Source organism: Python bivittatus, unplaced genomic scaffold (assembly GCF_059951505.1).
Source record: "Python bivittatus isolate LINGU-HERP-01145 unplaced genomic scaffold, Pbiv_v1 ctg000480_np1212, whole genome shotgun sequence".
Classification (NCBI taxonomy): Eukaryota; Metazoa; Chordata; class Lepidosauria; order Squamata; family Pythonidae; genus Python; species Python bivittatus.
The window spans coordinates 73,208,083-73,235,932 of record NW_028277075.1 but is presented as its reverse complement, the minus strand read 5'-3'; the positions used below and the strand labels follow the sequence as shown (position 1 = coordinate 73,235,932).

The window sequence follows — 27,850 nt, the reverse complement described above, 5'->3', positions numbered from 1 at the left end:
CTTTTCTGAGCCTCTCTGTAGATGCAGCTGCTTGTCACTGAGTCAAACTGGGTTCAGTGACGAGGCAGTAAAAAGTATGCTGGCATATTTTTCTGCTGTCCCAGGGGTTAGAAGAAAGGACTTCAGACAAGGCTCTGAGGAATAATCCTAAATCACTTTTTTATCTGTTCAGTTGTGTCTGATTCGCGGAGACTGCCTGGACTAGTCCCTGCAGTTTTCTCTGCAAGGTTTTTCCTAAGTGGTTTGCCATTGCCTTCTTCCTCGGGCTGAGAGAGAGGGACTGGCCCAAGGTCACCCAGCAGCTTCGTGCCTAAGGCGGGACTAGAACTCACGGTCTTCCGGTTACTAGCCTGGTGCCTTAACCACTACACCAAACTGGCTCTCTAGGGGAAGGGAAAATTAGAGCAGATGTATCTGTTCCCATTGATCCTCTCTCACGCACATTCGTTTCCCATGGATAGTGAAGGTTTCAGCAATTCAGAATACCGGTCTCTTCTGTTACAGCTCTTTGTAAAATGAGTACTCTTAGCCATCCAGGAATTGTGGTCAGTTTAGCCAAATGGACAGGGCTTTACTGCAACCTTATAGGGCTTTTATTCCCCCATCCCTACCCCAACCTCCAGTTCAGTGTTTAATACCGCTTTGCAGTTTTGCTGAGATGGTCTTTGCTTTAGTCCAGAGCACTACTTCAAAGTAACTCGGGTCGCCTGTGGATCATTTTCTTTGTAACCAATGGGAGGCTTACATTAGCCTCGCAGACAAATTCAGCCATGAATTTCACATCAGTTAGCACATTTGTGTGGAGTATGAACACTGTGAGAGTGATAGACATTTTATTCTTTGATAGTTAAGACAGTTACTCTCACTTTGCCATTTTTTATTTGTATGGTTGTACCAAGAACACTCCTGAAATATGTCATGGTTGTTTTGCAAAACTATATTCTGTAGATTATCAACATGTAAAATATGGTGGCACTTCGACCAACTCAAGATCCTCAGTTAGAACTGTTTCAAATAAAAACCTCTTACTTCTTCTCAGAACTGGAAAGTATTGCAAGCATGTATATTGGAATTCAAATTAATACGTATTTGGCATTTTTAAAATCCAGAACTTGGAGAGTATACTTTTTTCACATGCATATCAAAGCTGTTTTAGATTTAGATTTAGATTAGATTAAATTATTTTCTGATTTCTTCTGTTTTGGTGGATAGTTATGAATTCTTCTCTAGGTCCAATTGCAAGTTCAGATCATGCTCCTATGACTCTATTTTGAAAATTAATAATTATAAATCAGCTAATCCTAGATAGAATTTCAATATTTTTCTCCTTAGAGACTCTCTTGTTCTGGAATATATTAAGAAGAAAATTAGTTTCTTTTTAAAACATTAACTGGGGTTCAACCAACATATGTTTAAGGCAATTTTCATGGAATCCATTATTTCTTTTACTTCAGCAAAAAGAGACTTAGACTCCATCAGCTTTATACCGTTGGATAGATAGTTAAGGATTTACCCAGCCATCTGCTAGAAACCCCACAGATGAATTATATGAAGCATTTACAGCAGAAAAGTTGAAATTGGGGCTTTGCGTTCAGAACAATTGGAATACTCTTTGAAATGCATTAACCAGCAATATTGGGAATCAGGAGAGAATGCTGGAAAGTTTTTTGTCTATTGTTTGAAACAACAGAAACAGTGGCATTTTATACCTCAAATCCAGACTATCATCACAGTAATATTAAAGCCTAAGAAAGCCTAAGAAAGATCTTACAATATGTTCTAGCGTTAGACCAATATCTTTGCTTAATGTGGGCACTAAAATATTAATAGCAATATTAGATTAGAGACAGAAAAAGCAATACCATTCTTAATATACCATTTCAATCTGGATGTATCAGAACTAGACAAGCATCTGATAATGTTCGCTTGTGACTGACTTTATGGATATAACTGCAGATAGATTGGAATCAGCTCTTTTAATTTCATTTTGCATTATGCATGAAACGGCCTTTGATGTGGTCTAGAGAGTGAATTTATGAAATACATTTTAAGAAGACATGGGTCCCCATTATCTTTTTTTTTCATTGGATTAGAATTTGGTATGTTTATCCTGTAGCTAGAGTTGTCATCAATGGATTTGTCTCTCTTTAAGTTACATCATGGTACTCAACAAAGATTTTTACTGTCTCCTTTCATTTTTAATTTGGTTGTTGAACAATCTTCTTCTTTTGTTAGACAGTCTCAAGATAGTAAGACATGGTGGCACTTGATATTGGATACAAATTATTCTTATATGCTGATGACATTGTTGCTATTCTTGATAATTATGTAATATCATTACCAAAGCTCGTTGAAGCTTTACATCAACATAGTTTATATTCTGGCTATACTATTAATTGGAATAGGTCTAATATATTGCCTTCAAGATATACTATACCTGTAGGTTATTGTAGGTGTTTAGGATTTACTATTTGTACAGATTCTATAAAATACTGGAGTTTACATCCCTCCCAAAGTTTATTACATTATGTTGAATTAAATAAATGTATGGATATAATTTTAATGGATATAACTCCATGGTCAAAACTCCCATTAAGTCTTTGGGGTAAGATTAATGTTATTAAAATGAATATTACATTGAGGTGAATGTATCTCTTAAGAAGGATTCCAGTGTTAAATCCCATTAGATTTCCATACAGATAGATACATTATTGAGAATATTTTATGGCAGATTAAAGCCCTGAGAATATCTTTGGCCAGACAGTTACCTTATGAGGATGGTGGCTTTAACCTAGCAGATTTTCAACTATACCATTGGGCCTTTATCTTAACATCTATATTATACTGGAATAAGACTTATTATGATTACTTTCCTCGCCGGGCCCATTTGGAAAGCAAATGTGTAACATCCCTGAAATCTTGACAGGTGTTAACATCTAGATATATTAAATCAGGATTGTTTCCAGGTTTGAAAGCTGCTAGGTATATTTGGTTATTAATAGGTAAGTTGATGTGGTAGAACTCAGATCTGAAAATAGTGAGGAAGAGATTCTATTTGAATGCCGTACCTGAGCTAAATGATGGCTTAATACCTTAATTCAGTTGATTTTCAATGGCTGTTTTAAAAATATTGAGAAATTGTCTTTTGAGTTTGACTTGCTTTCTGTATATGTTTGGCAGTATACACAACTGAAACATATATTAACCAAAAGTACGGTCTGGATAATTTACCAGCCATCAAGATACTCACTATTTTAGCTTCTTTAAGAGATGCTACACTCAAATGAAAACCAACAATTCATTTTTATAAGGTAATAAAAAGTGAAAGGAAAGTTAGCATTAATTATATATTGGATCTGTGGAAGGAAGAATTAGAATATCCAGTTTTGGAAGATCAATGGGTCCAGGTATTAAAAAATGGGAAATACAATTCTTACTATTTAAAGATGAAACTAATTAATCAGAAAATATAATGTCAGGTCTATTGGATCTATCAAAGAATGTTTAATAAAGGATGGACATTAAGAATTCTACGTTGGTAATATAAGAAATTTGAACATTCTTTAACTCACATGATTTGGCCTTCTTCCATTATAACTTTGGGGGGTTTCAAATTAACATGTATGTTAATATAATTTTGGGAACAAATATTATATTTAAGAATTGTAGGGTGACATTGAATTATATTGGTAAAATATAGAATTAATCGTTTTATGAAGAACTTTGGCTCCATCAAGCTGGAGGCAGAACAAAGAGGATAATGGTACGTAACTGGAAAGAAAGTCACTCTCCTGATTTTATGAGTTTGTGATCTGTTTTTGAAAAGTTTTTATGCTCTGAAAATGAAAAGATGACACATTTTGTTGTTAAGTGATCCATATTTAACAATAAGCTCCCAATTAAATTAACTCCTTATAAGTATTTATACTGATCACGTGGATCTTTTATTTTTGTTATTGAGGGGGTTTTGGGGGTTTAATTTTTACTGTAATTGTTATGATTAGTTCATTTAACCACTAATTTATTCATCCCTGCTCTGGTTTCTTCATTTTGTTCAATTTAAAACAGTCTTGCCCTGGAAGCAAATACTTATATGAAACCCCCCTTCACCACACTGAATCAGAGTATGTCTGTTCTGGTTTTTTTACGGATAAAGGTAAAAGAACATTTTTGTTACTTTATTAGATTCTGTGAATCTGGTTTATGTATACATGTGCAATAAATTTTACCCTCTTAGAAGCAAGGTGCCAAAAACCCCAAAGCCTAGAGCAAGAGTAAACTTGTACTTCACAATTAGGTTTCATTCACCCAAGAGCTTATTTCTGCCTTTGTTTTTCTGGACTTTAGCTACAACATCCAGAGCAAAAATAGATGAAAATATGTAGCATACAGGTAGTCCTCATTTAGTGACCAGAATTGGGACTGGCAAATCAGCTGTTAAGCGAAGCAGTCACTAAGTGAAACATCATGATTTTACAACTTTACTTCAGCTGTCCTTTGCCTTACAGACCTGCTAAAAAAAGTTACTTTTTCATCACTGTTGTAACTGCGAATGGTCGCTGTTTGAGGGAGTCACTAAATGAGGACTACCATATTTCCAAATGATCAGAGGTTCTTCTTCTGACGCTATGCCAAAATTATTGGGGATGGGGGCTGAGTGACAGTGGAAGAGTACTTAGTGAAATCCATGTGTCCTGCCCTTTGAACTTCATCAGGTTTAGCCAAATTGTATCTCTCCCCACCCCCCACCCCAAAACCTGTAGCTCATAGCTCTATTTACATCCCCAAACATATGTAGGATGGGATTACCTATCTCTTCTTTTAATTCAAGCATGGATATAGATGAAGGCTTCTAAAAGAGGAAGTTTCTAAATTAGAAAGTCCAGCCCTTCTTTTTTCTAGAAATTTAGGACTGCCTTGAACTCAGGCTATGTAGAAGCTTCTGAATTCATCCATTAACCAGAGCAGGGCAGTGAGAGAAGGCTGCAGAATGTTGCCCCAGAGTTCCACCTCTTCTCTCCCCTTATTCAGAATCATGCCTCCAAGTAAAAAGAAGACTTGCTCCTTGCAGCTTCTGACTCTAGCTTTCTCTCCATTCTACCCCTGGGATGCTCTAGGACATGGAAAGTCTTTCCCCGTGTGTCCGGCTTCTTCCTTTTCTGCTCTTTTTTCTGGCTTTGCATCTCCGAGGCCCTCTTATGCTCCTTTGGGGATAATGGGGGTGGGTCTACCTTGATCTGGGGGATGTGGAAAGTATGTGTGTGGATTTCCTCCCCTCTCTTATTGTCCTGCACATCCTCCAGTTGCTGAGCATCAAAGATGGCCTTTGCCCCAGAGAGGCGCTGCTCTGGCTTGTACTGGAATTTAGGCTGAGTTTTGCACAATTTTGCCAGTTGGATTCTGCATTCACGTTCCAGGTCACGGTCTGAGATGGGCACATCATGGACCTACCAAAGGTGAGGAAAGCAACAAGAACAAGTTTGGGTTCTGAGACACAAGTTGATATCTTGGGAAAATAGGAATCTGGGATCTGGTATTATAGTAAATTGACTTCTAAGACAGGAGGCGTGAGGGTAACCTGTTGACCATGGCCCATATGTGACCATAAATTCCTTCTGTTATGGCTCTTATGGCTTCAATAAGTGGCACTACTGAATTTGGGCTGTAAGTTCACTGAAACAAATTCTCATTTAGGGGAGCAAAACAATTAAAAAAGGGAAAATAAGGCTTCATTTGAATTTAACACACCAAGAATAACAAGAAGCAGCCCAGCAATACCACAAATACAAAATCCCTTCCTTGGAATGAGAGTCGATGCACTTCAGGGACGTAACTGCGTTGCTCAATCATCCAAGGGCAGCCCCCAGCCCCCCAAAGTTGTCCACTGCTGCAACAGAGATGAGCAAAGGATGCTTTGGCTTTATAACTGGGCTGGTCATAAGATACACTGGGACTGCTGGGTAGATTTCTGGGTGCCTTGCAGCAAATCAACTAGGGCACACCTGATAAACTGTAGTCTGCAACCCCCTGATTACCTCAAGAAAGTGCTGCAGGAATTCAGTGGCACAAAAGCTGATTTCCAGCAATGCACATTTTGGCAACAACCATCATGAAAAGTCCAAAATAAAGGAGATAATTCAAATTCCATGTGCTGGATACCTACAAAGCCCTATATAACATGACGCAGAGTTACATCAGGCACCACCCTGATTCTGCCCATCTGATCCACACTTTTTCTTACTATTTGTTGAGAGACACCACCCTCTCCTGCACAGGAAGTACATAGGACTTGGTGGCTGGCCTTTTCTACAGTGGCCCCTCCCCTCTGGAATGTGGTTCTCCTGGATGTATGTGTAGCATCTCCCTCCTTGCATTCTGCAAACCAGCTAAATCGTTTTTATTCTATCATGCTTTGGGCCCTAACTGGCTGTTTGTTGACATTTACCTTGGTACGTAGGTATCACTTTGTACTGCTTCTGTCTTGACCTAGCTATAAACTGCCCAAGGCTCATAACTGTGGTAGCCAACAAATATTGCAAACAAACAAAGAAAATCAGTGCACATGCATTAAGCCTCCACGAGGCAATATGCATTCATCTCCATCCTTTAACATCCCACCCCTCACTTACGCATTGTATGCCTTGTGTACCCGTAAACACCAGAACCAAATGACCTCTCCCCAGGAGTGCTGCGAATTATTGATCAACGTGTGCACATCTTACATGCCTGCACACCAAAGGCGATTGACTGGGGCTAGCCCAGTGTTGTCCAAACTTGGCCACTTTAAGATGAGTGGACTTCAACTCCCAGAATTCCCCAGCCAGCATGGCTGGCTGGGGAATTCTGGGAGTTGAAGTCCACTCATCTTAAAGTGGCCAAGTTTGGACAACACTGGGCTAGACAGAAACACGAAAGGGAGGTGCTTCACTAGACAGGAAGTTTCTGTAGTTTCTACCTCAGCCATGAAGATGTCTTCTTGTAGAAACTGAGGTGGGATGCTGCGTAGCTTCTCCAGTGTCTCCACCAGTCCTGCGCAGCCCCGTAGTTTTTCAGAGGAGCCCAGGGCTAAGCGGACTAACAGCAGCCCCACGCGAAACAACACCTTGACCCCTGCAGGAGAAATGCCAGGGCAGAGTTCAGAGCAGTTGAGACTCACAGCAAGCACTCTTACACAAGGCAAACCTGTCTATCCATCTAGCCAGGCCTATTCCGACAAGCAGCAACACCTTCCATGTTCCTTAACCCTTTTGGCTGGAAGTGCTAGGGGTGGACATGTCAGCATTCAAACTGGGTGTTCTTCCGCTGAACAATAGTGCTTCCTGTGGCTTCTGAATAATCTGAGAGCTCCAAGGAAGCAGAATGAGTATTAAAATGGCACACTCAATTATGCACAGTGTTAGTTCACTACTGAATGTTTAGATACTTAACAGAAGCCACCTTGATGTTTTCTTCAAAGAAAGGCATATCATTTTAATGCAGGCATACTGCAGGCATAAAATGCTGGTGGATGAATTTATTGAAGTCATTTTTTGTATACTAGGCTATCCTGTTTACTCAGAGTATTGCAGCTGATGTAGAACTGTAATTCCTAGAATTCCCAATCTTTGCCCATGCTCACTGGGAATTCTGGGACTTTACAGTCTTAGAACTTTTAGAAAACTGAGGATGACTGGCCTAAAAGAGCTTTCCAAAGTAAGGCTGAGTAATCTGATGAAATATCTTTTTCAGGATCTCAGGAATGTCCTTCAACCATAGCTCCTGAGAATCAGCATACAGTTTCCCATCATTCTGAATTGGAAACAAAAAAATGTAGTACAAGCCCTAAAATATACATATAAAAACAAGAAAACCTCAAGAGTCCCTTGCGTAACATTGGATTCTTGGTAACTTCTTGGGCATGTCCGTAAGCTTTTCTCGGCAACAATATGGAAGTGGTTTGGTAGTATCTTTTTCCTGAATGTTTTTTCAACTTCCCATTTTATCCATTTTACAGCTCTGGGATTCCCTAGTAGCCCCTCATCTAAATAGTTATCAGACATGACCTTGCTTAGGGTTTTTGGAATAACTCCATTCCAAAACATAGGGGGAAAAAAATCCTGGCTCTGTAAAAACACAGAGCATAGTTCAGCCCACTGAGCAACATCACTATTTCCCGGTGCCCTTCGTTCTTACAAAACAGCTTCAGTGTGACTCCAGCAAAATATTGTCCAACTCAGTTCCAAATCATGACCATCCCTTCTGTGCACATGTGCTTCTCCATCCAATATCCTATTTCTTCATAAGCTTACTTGAGAAAGATTTTAGTCTCCTCTTTTATCCATGGAAGATACCTCTTCCTAAAAAAAAGATTGTTCAATCTCTCCCACACTTGTTTTCCAGTTTAGTCTCCTGCATCTGTAGGGTTAGACTCTAGCAATTTGTTCTCCCAGCTACCTCACGCCACGACAGTTGCTGCCTTGCAAAGTTCTGCCATCTGATTCTGATTCTGGTCTCAGTTCAGACTTACAGATCCCCAAGTGCTCGTTGCCATCACTCACCCTCACTCAGGAAGGCATCCCAGACTCTCAGCACTGTGGGGAAGGGCAGTGTGCGGACGAAGAGGCACAGAAACCACTCGGGCATGTACAGCAAAGGCCCCACCCCATGCTTCTGCAAGTGCTTAAAGGCCTTTGGGCACACGCGTTGGAGGAGAGCGGTAAAAATTTCACTGTCTAGCAGCAGCGCCTCCTACAGGAAACAGATGCAACAAGACCATTTGTCACTCTTCAAACACTCTCCTGTTCTGTTATTCTCACTTTCCTACAATCTGTTCTAGCTTCAGAATGAATAGCTCCTCTTAATTTACCAGAAGTCAGTGTATCCAATATCTTTGATGTGACTGTAGTGAGCTTCCAACTAAGACCTAAAATACACATTCCCTTGAATTAGTTCTGGGTCATATACAGAGTCAGATAACTGCAGCTCATCCCTCTGTTGAATTGGAAAACTTTGGTCATTTTGAAATTAGGAGAACTTCAGGAGACATCAGTGGATTCAGGCTGGGTTTAATATCACTTCCCACAGCTTCTGTTAAAAATTGGAAAAGTACAGCAGAAAAACAGATTTTAAAAAGTCTAGGAAGGATTTGTGATAGGATTTTAATTTGGGGTTTCCTGGGCTGTGCTATTGTTTCTAATTAAAATTCGTATCTTCATGTCCAGTCAGAAGGCTGGATGCAAGCTGAGGTTTAAAACACTGAATTATTTAATTTTTTTCTTTATTCTTCTTTAAATTATAGAATGTGATGGTTAAACTTCAGCCTGCATTCAGCCTTCTGGATGGGCATGAAGATTTTAATTTTAATTAGAATCTTCTTGTACTCTGTAAGATTATGTTGCAACATAAACCACTTCATAGGGAGAACACACCATTTGTAGCAGACCAGAGACGTCCTACAATGTGACTTGAGCCCTGCATTTTCATTTGTTATTTTCTTTTTACTTGGCATCAGGCTTTAAACAGCTCTGTTATTCAACCCTGACTATTTTCATTTTAATATCTAAAACTAAAAATAATTTTTTTATTTTATTCCTTTATATCTTGTGAAAATGGTCTATCTATCAAGAAATGGCTGGATCTTCAAGCCATATGCCTCCATGCTATACAGTCAGGAAGTGGCATTATGGAAGTTATTTCACTTTTTGCATTTTGATCTTTTAATCATCAGAAAGGGAACACAGGTTGTGGGAACCCCATCTCTCTCGTACACCAGGGTTAAGGGAAGAAGGCAGTGGCCCTTGGTAGATAGTGGCAGTGGCAGCAGGAGCTACTAAGCCACTCTCCCAGAGCAGGATGTAAGGCCAGGATGTGAAGACCCAAAGGACTCCCAGGAGGGGAGTTGTGAGACCTCCAGTTTCCATCCTACAGGTTCATCCATCCATTACAGTCTCACTTGTCATCCTCACCTGGCACAATTCTTGAATCTTAGGCTCCAGTTTCATGGGTGAATCTTTCCTTATTTGAGTTAGAGATGAAGCTGTACCACCTGAATTTCTGTCCTTAATGTATCTATTTAAAAGCTCAAAATACTCACTTCAAAATAATAAATAAAAATGCAGTCCTACTAATATTTGTATGCACTCTTCTGCCTCTCACTCCCCAATATTTTAGATCACCCACCTATCCCCAATAATTTAATTTATCAAATTAGTTGAGAACAGATGTTAGCCCTGCAAGGTAGTCCAGACAAGAAGCACAACCAGGAGTACTAGCTTTATCTTTATTGTTAGGCTACATTAACAGAATCTTGCAATACTGAAGGTATTTCTCCCCTCCTTTCTTTTTACTCTCTGGAAAACTAGGGAGGGTCCCTTCCAAAATGTTTCCCATGCCATCCCCACTTCTGTGGGCTGAGACATCTTTTATATGCCAGTTGTCCAGTCTGTGGCTCTCCCTCCTGTCTCCCAAGGTCATTCCCACATACCATTACAACAAGCTAGTTCTGTGCCACTATTTTCTTCCATATTTTTTTACCCTTCTCATTCAATCTGGTGGCAAGGAAATTCCTTTCTGTACAGTACTCTTTTTTCCAGAGGAGATAAAAATGTAGAGAATTATACACAATTCAAGGTAAAATTATTCTGGACTCCTCATAATACAGACAGAGTACAGCCATTCCCCACTTGCGTGTAGCCATGGAACAAACAGCTCCTGGCAACATCTGCCTTAAAGACATCTTTAGCTGCACCAGTGTCAAAACTGTGTTGTCCATTTCAGTCAAGAGCAACTAGCAGCAGTCTTATGGTGTGTTAGATGTGACATGCTTTGTAACCAAACTTGTTGGCAGCAGCAATCAGGTGACTGCAGGGAGCAGGATCTAACTAGTGCCTACTGGCTGCCTTGGACTGGGGTAGTAATGCCCTGTCCCCTTTGGTCCCCAGGCACTCTCCTCCACTCCATCCCCCCCCCGCCCCCAACTCCCATGGGGAAAGAGATGTGAACAGCTGATCAGCAGGCTTGTTGAGATGCCAGATCTGGAAAGAGCTGCTCTTTCGAAGTCCCATACCTCCAAAAGTCTTCTAATTACATTACATGTTTTGCTTAATTAAAGCCAGAGAGAGACTGAAAGGGGGATATATTAGGGGTTCCATTCCTTTCTCCCAATCAGTGCTAATTAATATCATCTCCAGCTGGAGAACATTCAGATTAAACCGGCTAGGATGTTGCTTTCAACAAAGGAACTTAACAAATCATTTGCTCTAGCTCTTTTAAGTTTCAGCCTGGATCCTTTATGGCAAACATCATAAGAAGCCAAATGGATTCTTATCAACAAGGGTTGAAGGGCCAGACTGTTAAAGGCTAATCTGCATATGAGGAACCAGTGCAAGCCACCAGGAAGCAAATGCCAAACTCTCACCCATGTCCCATCATTGTTTTCCTGCCTGCTGGCATTGTTGAGAAGCAAAGATGGGCACCAAAGCCAGAGGGTTAAACCCATTGCTTTGTTTCCCAAACCCTGCAGACATTTTCGATTAGGAGGACAGCACCATTTGGCAGCAAGCTGAAATAGAGACTGTGGAAGCAGGATAAGAATTGGGGTGGGGACAGAAAAATTCATCTCAGTAGAGTTTCTGCTATTTCAAGAATGGATGGAGAGAACTTTAACTGAACCTCAAAGAACGGCCTCAAGAACTGCTGTCCCACCCCAGTTTGCTGGTTCCCATCCCCACAGGTGGATTTCCTTTCTTCCTTAAATCTCTCACCATTTGGGGGCTGTAGTAGCCAGGCAGATAGTCGTCGCAGATCTGTACCAGGCACCAGAAAGCTTGCTGGAAAAGATAAATAGGCAGCTGTCAGGGAAGAGAAACAGTAGCAGCTGAGAGGGAGAGCCTTAGACTATCTAGCATGGAATAACTGAGGCAGAAAAGATAAAAGGGGTGATCAATCTGATCCTGCCCATCTTGTCTGGATGTCTAGAGGGGGTATTGGAAGTCAGAGGGGTGTAATCTGGTCCCTTCTCAGGGGTCTTCACAGAATACACTAAAAAAAATGTCAGGATGGCGGCCCTGGTGATGGAATCACATTTCTGTCCATTTTTAATCTGTAGCAACACAGATAAAAACAGGCAGAGCTCTGATTGCACCATCTTGACTGGCTGCCATCTTGACTTGGCTGCCATCTTACTCTTTTGGCTACATCTGCAGACACCCCTGCCCTTTCTCTTCTGACTTGTTGAAGGGCAGTGAAAACTATTTGGTTTCTGGGGGGCTTTGGAAATTGGGGGAAACTGTAGAGTTTTATTTCTGTTTGGGAGGTGTTTTAATATTATGTGGGCTTACACCCTACCCAGATTTTTTCAGATTGGGGTGGCACATAGATGTTGTTTGATCCATCAGCCAATCAATCCAACAACCATAGTGATAGCTGTAAGGGTGAAGGGCTTTGCATAAGACTCACCTCTGGTGGCATGTGCATGAGAAGCAGGGCACCCACTGGTCCCTGGGCTTGACAGTAACCTTCTTGGGGCCGATAGACAGTGTAGGCCTTCAGCAGCTGCAACAGCCCTTGCTGTCTATAAGGGAACAGAGATTACAGAGTACTTGAGGAAGCCATGGTCGCATCCTCACCTTGTCTTCACCAGAACCTATCCAATCCAATAAGAGCAAACCAGCTCAGCTCTGTGGCTGATGTGGGTCTTCCAGGCTGTGTGGCCATGTTTTGGAAGTTTTGGTTCCTAATGTTTTGCCAGCATCTGTGACTGGCATCTTCAGAAAACAGGAGCACAGAAGATGCTGGTCACAGATGCTGGCGAAACATTAGGAACCAAAACTTCCACAACACAGCCACACAGCCCGGAAGACCCACATCAGCCATCATATTCTGGCCGTGAAAGCCTTTGACAATACACAGCTCAGCTCTGTTGTTCTGTTTTTAGGTAGAATCCTATGCTGGGCCTTGGCCAGTGGCATTCAACCTCAGCCTCAGAATACGTGAATGGGCTTTCCACTCCCCAACCCTCTTCCACGGGGCATGTGACCGGTCTACATGGCAGGATTGTCTGCCTTCCATAGATTCATGGGCTTCCTATATAAACTAGGATCCAAGCAATTGGCTGGGTAGTAGTCCAATGCCTCTGGAAAGTTTCAGCTTGGCGTTAGCCACGTTAAAGTTTGAAATGGAATCAGTTATGCAAAGTAAAAAGAATTATAGACTGTAATCATGCAACATACTGAGCTGGTTACTGAGTTAATTCATTTTCTAGGGTCGCACAATACGTTGAATCATTAACCACCCAAAGGCCTGAGTTCAGACAACACATTAAGCTTCACACACACACACAGCTCAGAGTTAGGACCACCAGCCTTTACCCATGCAGCCATAGTTTTCAGGGGACGTGGTGAACGATTGTGGGGACACAGTCATAGAAGGGGCCATTTTGGTCATGAAAACAATCATCTAACTTAAAGCACCCCCAGCAGATGATTGTCTAGCCTCTGCTTGAAAATATCCAATGAAGGAGGTCCTGCTTCTTGTTTCAATCCACTCTTATCATGAAGAAATAGATGCAGGTATGAATAATTTACATACGTAAGGTATTTAAAAGGCAGAATTTGGATTATTGATTTGTTAATTGATGCACTGTAAACAAGGTAAACTGTTCAGATTAGGATATGAGTGCTGCTGACTCCCCAGGTGCACCCCAGCAGCTCAGTAAGAATAAGCTTTTACAGGAGTCTTTCATCAGTTTTAGTGCCTACTTTCCGATACTATCACAATAGCAGGGAAACCAGAGCTTAAACTATGAAGGAGGAAGGTGGCTCAACTCTTCACAAAACCCACCCACCCTACGCTTCCCTTTCTCTACACCCTCTCCATTGTACCATGCCAGGAAACAGTGTGGCTGCTTAAAGAGTTGCAGCCAGGTGCTAGGGTTGAACCTCGATGGGCTGCAAAGTATTTTTTTGGAACTGAGTCAAACGTGCTGCGCAGCTTAAGTCAACAGATGATCTGCTCAGAGGAGGCAGAAAAGAGAAAGGCAAAGCTTTCCTGTGTGAGAGCATTTCTGGAGCATCGCCAATGTCTTTTGTCTCTGACAGGGTAGGAGGGCAAAATCCGGTATACAAAATGGAAAGATTTGGACCTTTGAACTGGTATCTATTTGGGAAACATGCCTGAAAATTGAAACAAGCTTAGCAGGGAAGCATCTGCATTTGAAAAGCACCCCCCCACACACACATAACATTCACATCCCTCTGAACTTTTCAACAATACTGTAGTGCAAAAGTTAAGGAGCTCACAAAATACAGAATCACTGTGTTATAACACAGCTACAGTGTTATAAGAATACAGCCACCACTATGTCCAGGCTGAAATTGGGGTATGAATACCATGGCTTTTTACTGGATGCTACCACTGATGTGAATTGGGGAAAGCAGTGCAATTCCTTACCCTGGGAATGGGGATCTGCAGCTTTGCAGATGCTGCTGAACTATAACTCTAGGCGCCCCGCACCATTGGCGCTGCCATAGTTTCCCTATAGTTACAGGCCTATTCCCTTTTTCTACTACAGTAATATAATATGGGCAGGCCCGCTAGCTTTCTTCCAGGTAGTATTATCCCCCACCACAGTACCCTGTTATATTTTGCACTTCAGGACCTGGCTGGCCTAGAACATCCAAGGTCAGAGCTGGTCAGTTCTTAGAGGGGAAACCACCCTTCCCTTCCCTTCCCTTCCCTTCCCTTCCCTTCCCTTCCCTTCCCTTCCCTTCCCTTCCCTTCCCTTCCCTTCCCTTCCCTTCCCTTCCCTTCCCTGCCCTGCCCTGCCCTGCCCTACCCAACCCAACCCTACCCAGGGGCAGGCACACTTTTTGAGCCAGTGACCATATATGATTTCAGAGCATGCATTGGGCACCATCATAAGAAGATGAGCATGGGAGAGCTTGACTATTCACCAAATGAGTGCCATAATACCATATCCTGCATGGGAAACAGGTGAGGTTGCTCCCCATTGTCTCCTTGGCTTTCCAGTGAGTCTTCTCGGCTCTGGCTTCTTTGGGTCTTTTTTCCTGGTCAGGTGGGCATCTTTCCAAGCAAAGCAGTGGCCTGGGGCTACCCATTGCTTTTATTTTCTACAAATGCCAATGGGATTTAGAGAGGCTAGCCCTTTGCTCTGCAACAAACTAACTTCCTTTTCATTTTTTTTAAAATTGAAATTAAAGTTAAGTGAAGCAGGAACCCTTGTAGCTGTGAAAGAACATATTCATGGACATAATGCTATTATGGAGCATAGGGAGCAACACATAAGCATGTTACAATTTAGCCTTGGGGTAGTTTTGTTTTTTAATCAAGAAAACATTGCAAATAAAAAATAAGAAAAAAAATAAAAATAGACACTATATGAAACATTTATCTATTTTAGTTAAATATTACTTATTTTCTTTAAAAAGTATATGATAGGCTGCAAAGTTCTTCAGACAACCAGTCTGTGTATTTCAACCTGTAATAATCTATTCAGAAATTCTACCCTGCATACCCAGGACCCTCAGGAGACAGGAACATCTCATGGAAAGGGAACTGGCGGTGAATGTCCTTTGTGATCGTCTCCACCCATTGAGGATCACCAGGTACCTCAAGCAATTCCTGCAACAATAACAACAGACCTCTATCAGTGGTGGCCCCATACTTGTACAACTCTTTCCCAACAAATTATACAATATCCCCAGCTTTATGTGTTGTTAAACAGACTTCAGTGGTAAACAACTCTTGTATTTCACCAGAAAAACCCCATGTATAAACAAGATAAAGTGATTGACAATACAGTGCCAGATGATGCCTTCAGGCACTCAACATGCTACTAAGGAACAGCTGAGGATCTTTCAGAGTATTAATAGTGTTTATGACATCGCATAGCTAGATTAAACCCTTCCAGACATCTAGTTGCTGATGTTGCCATGCAGGAAAAGAAAGTCCAAAGCTGAAAGACAGAAGTACTGTACTTTGCAACACAGAATGTTAAAAGCATGAAAATAGAAAAGCTCAACATAATGGAAGATGAAATAGACTGCACATTGACATCTTTTGCATCAGCTAATTGAAATGGACTGGAATTAGACTCTTTCAATCAGAAGATCATGTTGTTTACGACCAAGACATAAAAAACAAAGAAGGAATGGTGTTGCTTTTATAGTCAGGAAGGATACAGCAAAGACAGTACTTGGGTACAATGTAGTCAATCACCAAATAATATCAATTATACTTTATGAACAACTCTTTAAAATGACAGTTATTCATAAACACTGATGCATGAAGAAGAAGAGGTTGATGAGTTTTATGGTCAATTTCAATCTGAAATTGAAGATCATGCCAGCAAGATATGTCTGGAGACTGGAATGCCATAGATGGAAATAGTAAGGAGGAAAACATAGTATGGGCTAGGAAACAGAAATGAAACAGGAGAATGATTTATCCATTTCTGCCAGTCCAATGACTCCTTCATTGCTAACACAGACTTCAAAAATGATGCCTATATACATGGACATTACCAGATGGAGTGTACAGAAATCAAATTGATTATATTATTGGTACAAGGAGCTGGAACAGCTCAGCTATACCATAAAAGCAAATATGTGGCCAGGGGTACAGTGAAAAAATAGGCCTGTTATTAGATATAAAGAAGACCAAATCAATGACAACAGGTATAGCAACCAGCCTTAGAAATGACACTGAAGCAGTAGATAACTTCTGCCTTTTAGGATCAGCTATCGACCAAAAAGAAACCAGCAATCAAGAAATACACTGCAGACTAGCTGTTGGTAGGGTACAAATGAAGGCCTTGGAAAATATATTTAGATGTTGTGATATATCTATGCCTATAAAGATCAGAACTATGCAAACAGTGGTTTTCCATGTGATACTCTATGGAAGTGAAAGTTGATTTTTGAAGAAGCAGGACAGAAAGAATATTGGTGCTTTTGAACTGTGATGTTGGAGAAGACTCTTGAGAATGTCATGGATAATCAAGAAAAGAAACAAATGGATTATCAAACAAATCAACCCAGAGTTTTCACTGGAGGCACATGTGATCAGGCTCAAATTATCATATTTTGGACACATTATGAAAAGACCCAGTTCCTTGAGAAATCCATAATGCTTGGAGAGGTAGAAGGAAAGAGAAGCAGAGGATGACTAGAAAAAAGGTGAATGGACTTGATTATAAAGACAATGGGTTTATAACCCAAAAAGACCTGAAGGGCTGAGATGGGGACAGATCAACCTGGAGAAGGTCTGTCTGTGTTGCTACTAAGAGTTGAAACCAACTTGACAGCACACAATCTAAACAGACTTCAACTACTTTGGTTTACTTGTTTCATACTATATTTCCTTAAAAGCACCATCTTGAGTTTTTAATTTTGTAATTAGATTATTTTGCATACATTTCAATTGTTTTAACTGCATACTGTTGCCTTGGAAGCACTTTTTGCTGAAAGACAGCATGATATTTTAAAGTTAAAAAGTGTTACAAATGAAAAAATAATACCAAACTAAGACTGTATTCTGGCATAAATAAAAAGCAAACTTAACACTCCAGACTTACACACATTTACTTGGAAATATGTCCAACTGTTAGACTTACTCCCAGGTAAATGTCCATAGGATTGCATTTTAAGGTATTCCTCAATTTAATGAATTGTTCTTGCCATACTTTTGTTTGAGATGCTATACGATAAGAGGCAGGCATCAGGTCTTAATGTAAATATTCAAATAATCAACTTAAGAGGAAATATCAGTCAGGAAGAATGTGTTGTCAGTTTGCCAATTAACTGACATAAGGGCACAGATGACAAGAATAAGTGCAATAGCAGAAGAGGCAATTGTCCTGTTGGCTGGTGTGATGATAGAACATTTCTGATCCAAAACCTTTTTAATCCAACACATGTGGAATATCTTGTGCATGGAAGGCTGGGATACATTATAAAAGGTGCTATCTTACCTGGTACTTTCCAGGGCTCCTCTCCATTTTGATCTGTCCTCCACATAACAGAGGCCAACAGCGTGCACGTAAAGATGAAGGGATTCCTTTTCGGCACAACAGCTTTACCTGAGTCAAGGTAAACCATATAAACTAAGTACATAATGATCCTGTATAGAGCCCACTTCTAGAAAGGATCCCAATACCCCTTCTCCCTATAGCTAGCCAAGGTTTGGGCCCCAGTCAGCAGGCAGGATTCAGTTTTTCTCCTTTTTTTTTTTAACATCTGCCTAAAAGTACTGTGATCGCCAGGGAATTTTAAACAGTGATGGGCCATCATCAGCATGTCAGTCAAGTCTAATTCTATTTCTCCTTTATCTCTGTTTCAGTTGGAGCAGCACAAAAGCTGCAAAGGCTAAATTGATGGGTGGAACCAATAATGGATTGGATGAGTACCAAGAAGCTAAAGCTCCATATTCACACAAGATGGAGGTCTCATTGGCATGCAATTCACCAGGCTAGCCTTTTCTGGATGGCATCACACCATAGCATGGATTGGTAGCATATGGATGGTCCACTGGATGTTGCTGAACTGTTATCTGCTGTAGGCAGAATGGCCATTGATTAAAGACAGTGGAACTGCAGCCAACAATATCTGGAGAACAGTATATCTACCACTATAAAAATTAGCTTTGTGGCAGTCTGCTGTTTATATCTTCAGTATTCTTATTAAAAGTCTTCCACAAATGAGTGTGAGAGATGGATAAAATATGTTATTATTGACAAAGAAATAGTAGCTTGAGCATGCTAAGAGTGCAGCTGTGTGAGAGAGAAGGAAGTAGTGTTAAGTGTTATGGTTATCAAATAGTGGCAGATGGAGAGGAAGTTGTCTCCTTGTGTGGGACAATGTAAATAAAAACTAATTTAACCTGGGGCAGTCTTTATCAGTATAATGCAATTAGCTGAAACCTTGAGCAAATTACCATAGACTTGCAATGGATGAGGTGGGAGGGACCAGGAAGAAATCATAGAGCGGCCGGAAAGACTGTACACCCTGAGTACCTTAGCCAATGGGGAAAAGGGGAGGGACTTGCGATCGGGAAGGTGTATAATTAGGCCGGAGTGTGTATGTGGGTGTGGCTTCTTATTTGCAACGAAGCCCACCAGCCTTTGCAAACGCTTCCAATAAAACTTTACTTCTGACTAACCCAGAGAGAGATTTGTGGTGCTTGTTTCGCACATGAGCCTGTTATTCTGTCTGTCTGTCTGTCTACCATCTATCCATCTATCTATCACAGGTGTATGGTTGCTTGCCTCCTACACAGCTTTATTGCCCTAAATTGTTTTCTTTTTTTCAACTGCTACCCAAGAGAACATACAAAATGCTAAGCCAAGTTGGTCACACAAAGAATTCCAGAATTCATATTAGAGTAATATCTTTAGTAGGTCAATCTTAAAAGTATTCTGTAACCTTGGGGTTGGCCTTTGGATCCTTGTATGGATTTTAGGATCACAGTATTAAACAGTATAAAGGTAGCTCATAAAGTTAAGACAAAATTAAAAGGAATTAAACACAAATTCCAAGTTTCACAATGCAGTGAATATATGAAGGATTCAAAAGCCTTGTAATGTTAAAAAGTCTTTGGTGCCAAAAAGGATTATCTTTCATGTGAATTTGGCTAAGCTCACCTTTGGAAACTTATCTTAGAGTAACTCCTGTCCATCTGAGAAGGTTGATGGGATGCAGGAATAAGACTTCTCAGTTTTAGCATCCAGTTGTTAGGGTGGTCTTCCTACCTTCTGTCCTGGGCTTTCAGTCTCAGGCCTTTAATTTAATATCAGTATTATGCTGCAGTGTATTTGCAATTATTAACTGCCTTGGAAGCAGAAATATTAATGTTTCAAGGAAAGTGCAACCATTGGCCACAAAAACTTGGCATCTTGGAACTCTTTCAGTTATGTTGTTCTATTTGGACTGTTTCTGTTTGGGGTTGGTGTGTGCAAGAGAGAGATAAGGGAAAAGCTTCTGATAAGATTCACATGTTCTGCTGTGTCATAATATAATGTGTTTGGTCTTGACTTTGTTCTATGAAGTTAACCATTTGCTATTTATTCAATAAATCATGGTTAAATGTCATTTGATGCAATGTGTCAAATACTCAGCTCTTTCTGAACATTACATGAAATCACAATAGGGCTCATTAAAGACTCTGACGAAAGGGTGTGCTGAAATCACCATTTAAAGGAACAACCCTAGATACCTTCTTACCTTCCTGTAGCGCCGGGCCATGGTTTTCTCCCAGTGAGCTGTCATTTCCAGCCATTTGGCTTCACGGTGTCGGATGAGCTCGACAGGGAGATGATCTTGGCTGCATGTGGAGGAGAGAAAAGCAAAACTTAGCACACCTCCCTAAATTTCCTGTAAGGCCATAATGTTCCCCACTGTTCCTTCCTGCAACTGAAAAAAATCTTGCAAGACATTATTACACTTCATGAGGGCTCCTACTAAGTCCATTCCTACAGAGCCTGTTTTATACGACAGAGGATGCAGAGGCTCGCTGAGGGGAAAATGTGCTTGGCGGTATTAATCCAATACCTGTTGGAAGCGTAAGCTACAGGAGTGTTCATTCTGCCTGTTGATTGTCCTCTGGAAATGCATCCCCTTTCCCTTTGACAAAAATTGGGTTTGAAAGCTGGCTTTTCCCCAGGTTAGAAAGGTGAGCTTCTTCTGTGGACAGGTGTTTGCATACACTTGCATCCAGAATAGTCCCATGATTCCCACCACCACCACCACACACACACACACACACACACACACCAAACTTAAATAGCTTAACATGGAGACATGGCATTTGTAGGTGTGGATCTCGGAGTCTGTGGAAATGCCTCATTCTTCCTTTTGAGCAATTTCCACTCCTCCTCCAGTTTACTCCAGCAGATCAAATAGCCTAACTTAAGAGGAGAGAGACTGAAAGGAGAACTGATACGTTAAGTACCCTGGATCTCCACTGCACATCCCCCTGGCTGCTCTCATTCAGAAGCACATTTTCCAGAATGAATCAGGACAGTGCTGCCCAGAGAAATCCCTGTCAAAAATATGCAGGTTCTCCCCATATCAGCCTCCCCATTTATTTAAACACTCCACAGGCCACAACAAAATACAATATTATTTTATAAATCCAGTACTATATCTCTCTTAACCATAACCCTCAACCCCTGACTTATATGAGCATGAAGCTTATTACGTTGTATGAAATATTTGTCTCAATTTCTCCAAAATACATAGGGAAGAAATGAAGATTTCATATTACCACATGTAAATAGGTACTGTACAGTATCTTCATGTACTCTCTTTTATTTTTTATTTGCAAAACCTTACACATTTTTAAAAGTTTATAGAATGCATATCCTCTGTTGCATTTGTTGAGCTTGCTTAGAAAATCTCAGTAATAATAATAATAATAGACTTTGAACTTGCTTTATGTACTAATAATGAACTTGTTATTACTAAGATGTACAAAGTCCTGTTGAAAATGAATATGCAAAATGAATATGTTAACAATTGTGTGCTCAAGTGGGCAAAAGGTTTTGGATATAATATAATGTTGGATCAGTGGGAAAACATGTGGAACATGTTTACACTTAACTACAACTTGAAAGAATTTTTTATAAAATGATGTACCATGGGTATTTAACACCAGATAAATTATATAAGATGTATGAAAGAAGGTCAAATATATGTTGGAAATGTAATCAGTGTGAAGGTACTTTTTATCGTCTTTAGTGGACTCGTAAGAAGGCTAAGAAATATTGGGACGTGATATGTATTTTGATTCAGAAAATTTTAAAAATGGATGCACAACTGAAACCAGAGGTTTTCCTTTTAGGTATGATGGACAAACAGATGGGGAAAAAATGACAATTTATCTCTGTATATGATAACAGCAGAAAGATTTTTATATGCACAGAAATGGAAAGATTTACAAATACCTACAGCCGAAGAATGGATAGTGAAATTAATGGAATTGGCAGAGATGGTGAAATTGACTACTTTGATTAAGGAAAAGACTTTGATTGGCTTTGCTTCTATTTGGAAACCACTTTTGGACTTTTTGCTTGAGACTGAAAGAAATAAAATTTTAATTTTGGGGTTTGATGACTGATATATTTTATAATTATAGAAATACTTTGTATTAGTTTTTCTTATATCTTTTATTGATATAGATTTATTTTGTATTATTTTAAACATTAGAGTAAGAGTTGAATATATTATACATTTATGCCTGTACCAAAGTTGGAGGTTATCTCTTTTTTTATCTTCCTACTTTTTCTCTTCTTGTATTTCTTTTCTGATCCTTTCTCTTTTTCTGTTCTCTTCTTTTTCTTAATTTTTATATTTTACTCTAGTCAGAATTTAATAAAGTTTATAAAAACTAATAATGATAATAATTACTTGCAAAAGCAATAACAATAAAATTGAGTTTTATTGCAATAAGGTTCAGTAGATGACTGGCTTACTACAGACTATTTTTTCTGAGCATGAAAGACAAAACAAAAGAAACAATTTTTTTCTAAATTGTCTGCTTACAACATTCAAATTCCAATACAGGTGAATATGTGTAGCTCAGGGTCGAACTGTGGAGTCCTTGGGGTTCCCTGAGCTTGGTTCTTTTCTTGCAAACATTTCATTACCCGGCTAGGTAACATCTTCAGTGCTAAAATGGATGGGGTTTGCTCTCTATTTACCTGCTGTGCCTGCCTTGCCAGTGCTGGTAAGGGTGGGGTTTTTTTTGTTTTGCTCCTCTGGTAGTCTTTGATTGGCATATGTTTGCTGCTTGACTATGTGCCTGGTGGTAACCTTTGCTTATCTGGGTGATGATTGCTGGTGCTTGATTGCTGGTAAGGGGATCTTCTGTCTTTTGTCTCTTTTGAGTAGTATGTAGATACTGTTAATCTCTCTGTGTCTGTTAATTGCTGCCTTGTCTGAATACCAAGCTTCCAAGAATTCTCTTGCATATTTGGATTTAGCTTGGTCTAAAATGCTGACAGTTTCCCAGTTAAAACTATGGTTGAGTCTGTCCATGCTAATAATGTATTGCTAGCATTTGTACATTGTATAGAATAAATCCATAGAATGTGAACTGGTGGCTACTAGATAAAAAAGATTTAAAAAGAGAAAAAAGAAAAGAAATTCCACATATCAATTACAAAGCAACTGAATAAAGAAACAAATTAAATGGACCCCCACATTGAAGAAGCTGTTTATCAAGTGAATAACACAATGTGTGACTCAAAGTTACACTGAAGCAAACATTTAGTTACATTTGAGTAAATCTGAGTAAACACCCATGTGTATGCCCCCGCTCTTTGGAACATTCTGCCCCCGGAGGTGCGATTGGCCCCCTCACTCCTGGCCTTCTGGAGGGCTTTGAAGACCTGGTTCTGCCACTTGGCCTGGGGTGGGGAGGGAATACTTCAAGCATGGGGATGGCTAGCCCCATAGATGCCTGCAGTCTTCAGCCCCAGATCCTTCATCTTCTGGGACTCTCTTCTTCTTTTTTTAGTAATGTTTTATTTACATTTTTATGTGTTATGTATTTATATGTATTTATGGTTTTAATGTTTTGTGTGAGCCACCCAGAGTCCCCCATTGGGGGGAGATGGGCGGGGAGAAATTTAATAAATAAATAAATAAAAATAAATAAATAGTAACAGTAAACATTTATCTTGAAGATGGAAGAAATGGCGAACTGAAGTAGTGGAGCCAAGGACCGCAGCAGAATGAAGAGCTGGAGGGTAGACCAGCTCTTCCTCATTCCTCTCCAGTCAAGGAGAGGACTTGAGATTACCTACAAGTGCTCCAGACAGTTGCTCCTTGCGAGGAGACCACAAGACAGCAGTCTCCAGCAGATTTAGAGCTCTGGGAGACAAGGGAATAGCTATCTTTTTGCTCAAACTGAGGTTGGCACCTTTAAAAGGACACTGGGTTTGCATACTTCCTTTTCTATTCACTTTTGGAAATTGTTTGTTAACTGCTTTTCAGCTATTAGGAACCTTTGGATTGGCAAGCTTTACAGCACTGGGTGAGTTTCCTTCAATCCTTAGTGAAAGAAGTTTTAAATACTGGTAGTCCTCACTTAATGACCATTCGTTTAATGATGGTTTGAAGTTACGATGGCCTCGAAAAAGGTGCTTTATAGCCTGTAAAGCACTTCCAGCCATCATAAAACATTGTGCCACCCACTCCCCCCGCATTTCGGGTGCTTGGCAATTGTCTCACATTTACAACTGGTTGCCAAGTGCCCCACGATGATTCCCCATAGGAAGCTAGCAGGGAAGGTTGCAAGTGGAGGGGATGGGGCAGTGTGCAAGAAAGGAGCTCAAACCCTGAAGATTTGAGCTCCATTCCTCCATCCCCATGTTAGAAGGTTGGGCTTTTTCTTCCAACACCCAGGAAGAATTTCCCCTCCGTCTACGGAGGGAAGGGCAAACTCTTTGGTGGGCTTTAGGAATGTTTGAGAGTGAAAGGGCTGCCTGTTGGGAGGATTTCAGCTCTACACGGAGCTGAAATACTTCAGCAGACAGCTCTTTCACTCCATCTGCTTAATGATCCGGGAGATCACTTAACAACCGCAACCAGGCATGCCCAGATTGTGGGCATCTCGCTTAACAACCACTTTGCTCAATGACCAAGATTCCGGTCCCAAATGTAGTCATTAGGTGAGGACTACCTGTACAAGTTTAAGGACCTAAAAAAATTCTTTTGGAATAAACAGCAAAAGGGTGATTAGCACTTTGATTTTGGAAAGTTACAAACAGACTAAGGGTCCAGATGGATTTGAAATAAGATTTTGGAATTAATTATAAGAATCCTTCCCATGGGAAAATGCTTTTGTTCTGAATTCTCTTAAAAAAAAAAAATCATGATAGGATGAGGCTTTGAAGGTTGGACACTAGAAGGAACCAGAAGGAACTAAAGATTACAATTATAGGAGAAGAAAACTTAAATTTGACTTACTAATACAGAATGAAACAAAATATTTTAACATTGGGCATATTGAAGGGTATTTGTGAACAATGGACCCAGAAGTTAATTTTAAGAGTGTCTGCCTCTATAGATATACTGTGTTTAAAAGACGTTATGGAAGAGAACAAGTTTTACCAGACAAGACTGAGACTGATCTCAAAGTGGATTTAAAAATGACAGGCTGTAAGAATGATATGGAATAAGATGCTACACTGGACATACAAATGATACAGCTGATGTCTTAATAATTAAAAGGGATATACAAATAACAAACCAAAAGAGTGACATGGATAACTTTCCTATATTGGATTTACAAAAGAGACTTGTTAAAATTTTGAAGGATTTTGTGAGAAGGAACAAAGAAAAAATGGAAAGAAATCAAGTTCTAGGACATTATTTGAAGGGATTAAAGATCAAGATTGTTAGAAGTAAAAGGAAGGAATATAAAGTTGGTTTATTTGATCAAGGTTAAAATAGATATGTTGTTATTTCTGGTGACCTTTAATGGACTTTGCTGAACAGGACTGAATGAGGAGGCTTTAAGGATTTGTTTATAGATAAGAGATGAGAAGAAGAGAACATTTATTGTATTTTAAGAGAAGATGATAAGTTACTAAAATTATTTATACTTGTTATGATGAAGGGGGGAGTCATTTATGTGTTTCTTTTCTTTTTCTTTACTATATTCAGATTTTCCCCCCTTCTTTTCTATTTTTCTATTTTTTCTTTTCTGCACTTTCTATTTTTTCTTTTTATTCTTTTTTCTAGTTTGTATTAGTTTTTATCTTTTTAATTGTAATTTTTAATAAAATTAGTAAAAAAATATATATATTACCCCTAGAAAGAGATATTAGCTTTCTTTCTTTTTTTCTTGAGAGAAGGAGCATTCAGTTAAAGGACGAGGTGGCCCTGGCTCTGAACTCCCTTCACCCCAAAGGCAGTGGTTTCCAGTGGCTCTGGAGCCCCCCTCTTGCTGCTACGATGTTCTGACAGAAAGCTGCATGCAGATGCTTTATGTAGCAGCAGAGGAAATGGTGAGACAATTATACCGAGAAAGGGAGCAAAAGGCAGAGATTTATCCAGTCAGAACCATCCAACAGGGTGGATATGGTCTTCAGGTTGCCTATTAAAGAGCCAAGTTGAAGCATCTTTAATATGAAGCAAGTGCGCGCACAAAATGCTCTGAGACCGGAAAGGGTGAGGAGACTCTTCTCTGAGTCAGACAGCTTTACTCCTTTCCTGCTATGACCTCAGCTTCTGAGTCCCTATGATGCACAAAGCCCCAGGTGATTTGCTTATCTACAGCTTAGCCTAGAGTTTTAAGTCAGCCAGTATGGTTTATTCAGTACACAGTCACAAAAGCCAAGCTTAATCTGCTCTATGAACATCTTTTTTATCTTTTGCTGTTGCCATGTTGCTTCCTATTTCATGCAGATTAGCAGGGATGGTACCGGAGAAAAAACATTTTCAGTCAGGTTGTTGTGAGAGTAAAATGAAATTATCCTGAGTTCTTTGGAAGAATGGTAGGACATAAATGCAGTATGGGAAGTATGTCTGTTTAGATAATTCTTCCCTATTACAGATACAGTAGAATTATACCAGTCTTCAGCTTCTCTTGCCTTCGTGGGATTGATTTAGATTCAATTTTGATCAAGTCACCATATTTCCTAGTACTGGTAGGAGTTGGAATACTAGAACATTTGCATATCAAATATCAGGGAAGAACTGAGTCACTACAGGATCCAATGCTTGGGACTTGGCCAGACTGTACAGTACAAATCTTTCGCTCAGAAATAGTATTTCAATAAAAGCAATCTCTCTCTCTCCAAAAATGAAATTCAGACAAAAGGGCAAGAACCCAGCTGATGATTGCATTTTAAATGACCTTTGAGGTTGCTAACAGAATTTAAGCAAGGTGTGCAGGGATATCCATGGAGGGTGGGTCAACAGAGTCAAAATGGTATTATCGATTAAAGCCCCACCCCTTTTTACATGCACGTGATGCTTGTAATGTACATTAGAAAGGGCTGTAGGGCTTTGATCACCCAGTGGCACCTGACATTTTAATGCTGTTTACCCCCTTTCCCATGGATGCCTGTGAAGGTATTACAAGAAATTAAGCTTGCTTTTTCCATTTTAATTGTAATGAGTCTTTTTTTCTCTTTGCATGCTCTGCACCAACCTGAGGCAGGCAATCTTTTTGTAGCTGGGAACTATCCCTTTCCCCCCACCCTTTAATCTTTTTTAGCCTCAAAGGTCATAGGGGAAATGGTGGTGACATATCCCATCTTTGGAGGACAGGAGGCTTCAAAAATAGATTTTTTTAAAAAACGTACAGTAAAACAGGAGCATCATGACTTTAAAATCTTAATTTACTGCTTATTTTCACCATAATTTACTGCAACAGAAAACCCTGCTGTCATAATTTTAATAACACAATCTTGGGGAAATCCCAGTGACTGCCAGAAGGGGTGTTTGTGAGAGAGAGATGCTAAGTGGCTCTTCTCACATTACAGAGAATCTTGATCTGTGTATCACTGTTAAGAGTGCTCTCACAAACTCCTGCTCGCTGTGGGTCATGGTTTGCCCCAAGTTTATTGGTTCAAAACATGGGCACATACACACACATTTTCCTCCTCAGGAACTCTGGGAATAATAGAGTTGCAGTTAGGAAGGAGAACATTAGAGTTCTCTAAAGTTTTGTCTGCATTTCACCAGACTCTGGTTTCACAATTCTTTGGGGGAAGTCTTGAAAGTTAACACAGTTTAAAATCGAGAATTTCTACTGTGGCTAAAAAAAATATTACTAATTTATTGAATTCAGCCTTCTAGGCAATCCAAAGTCTTGCAGGCCAAAGAGTCAAGAAAACCTAGTT

General features: G+C 40.0%; 1 protein-coding gene across 2 annotated transcripts in view; it reads right to left on the bottom strand.

Moving 5' to 3' along the window:
- Positions 1 to 850: 850 nt before the first annotated feature.
- The window catches only part of TBC1D10C (TBC1 domain family member 10C), a 34,620-nt gene continuing 7,620 nt past the window's right edge, over positions 851 to 27,850 (bottom strand). For both annotated transcript variants that reach the window (XM_025164717.2, XM_015887546.3), the window contains exons 2-9: positions 20,217 to 20,316; positions 17,969 to 18,076; positions 15,512 to 15,618; positions 12,436 to 12,550; positions 11,742 to 11,807; positions 8,538 to 8,727; positions 6,956 to 7,110; positions 851 to 5,447 (exon numbers count right to left, since the gene is read on the bottom strand). In XM_025164717.2, the coding sequence (XP_025020485.1) occupies positions 5,034 to 5,447; positions 6,956 to 7,110; positions 8,538 to 8,727; positions 11,742 to 11,807; positions 12,436 to 12,550; positions 15,512 to 15,618; positions 17,969 to 18,076; positions 20,217 to 20,261 (1,200 nt within the window). In that variant the 5' untranslated portion in view covers positions 20,262 to 20,316 and the 3' untranslated portion in view covers positions 851 to 5,033. The remainder of the gene's footprint in view (positions 5,448 to 6,955; positions 7,111 to 8,537; positions 8,728 to 11,741; positions 11,808 to 12,435; positions 12,551 to 15,511; positions 15,619 to 17,968; positions 18,077 to 20,216; positions 20,317 to 27,850) is intronic.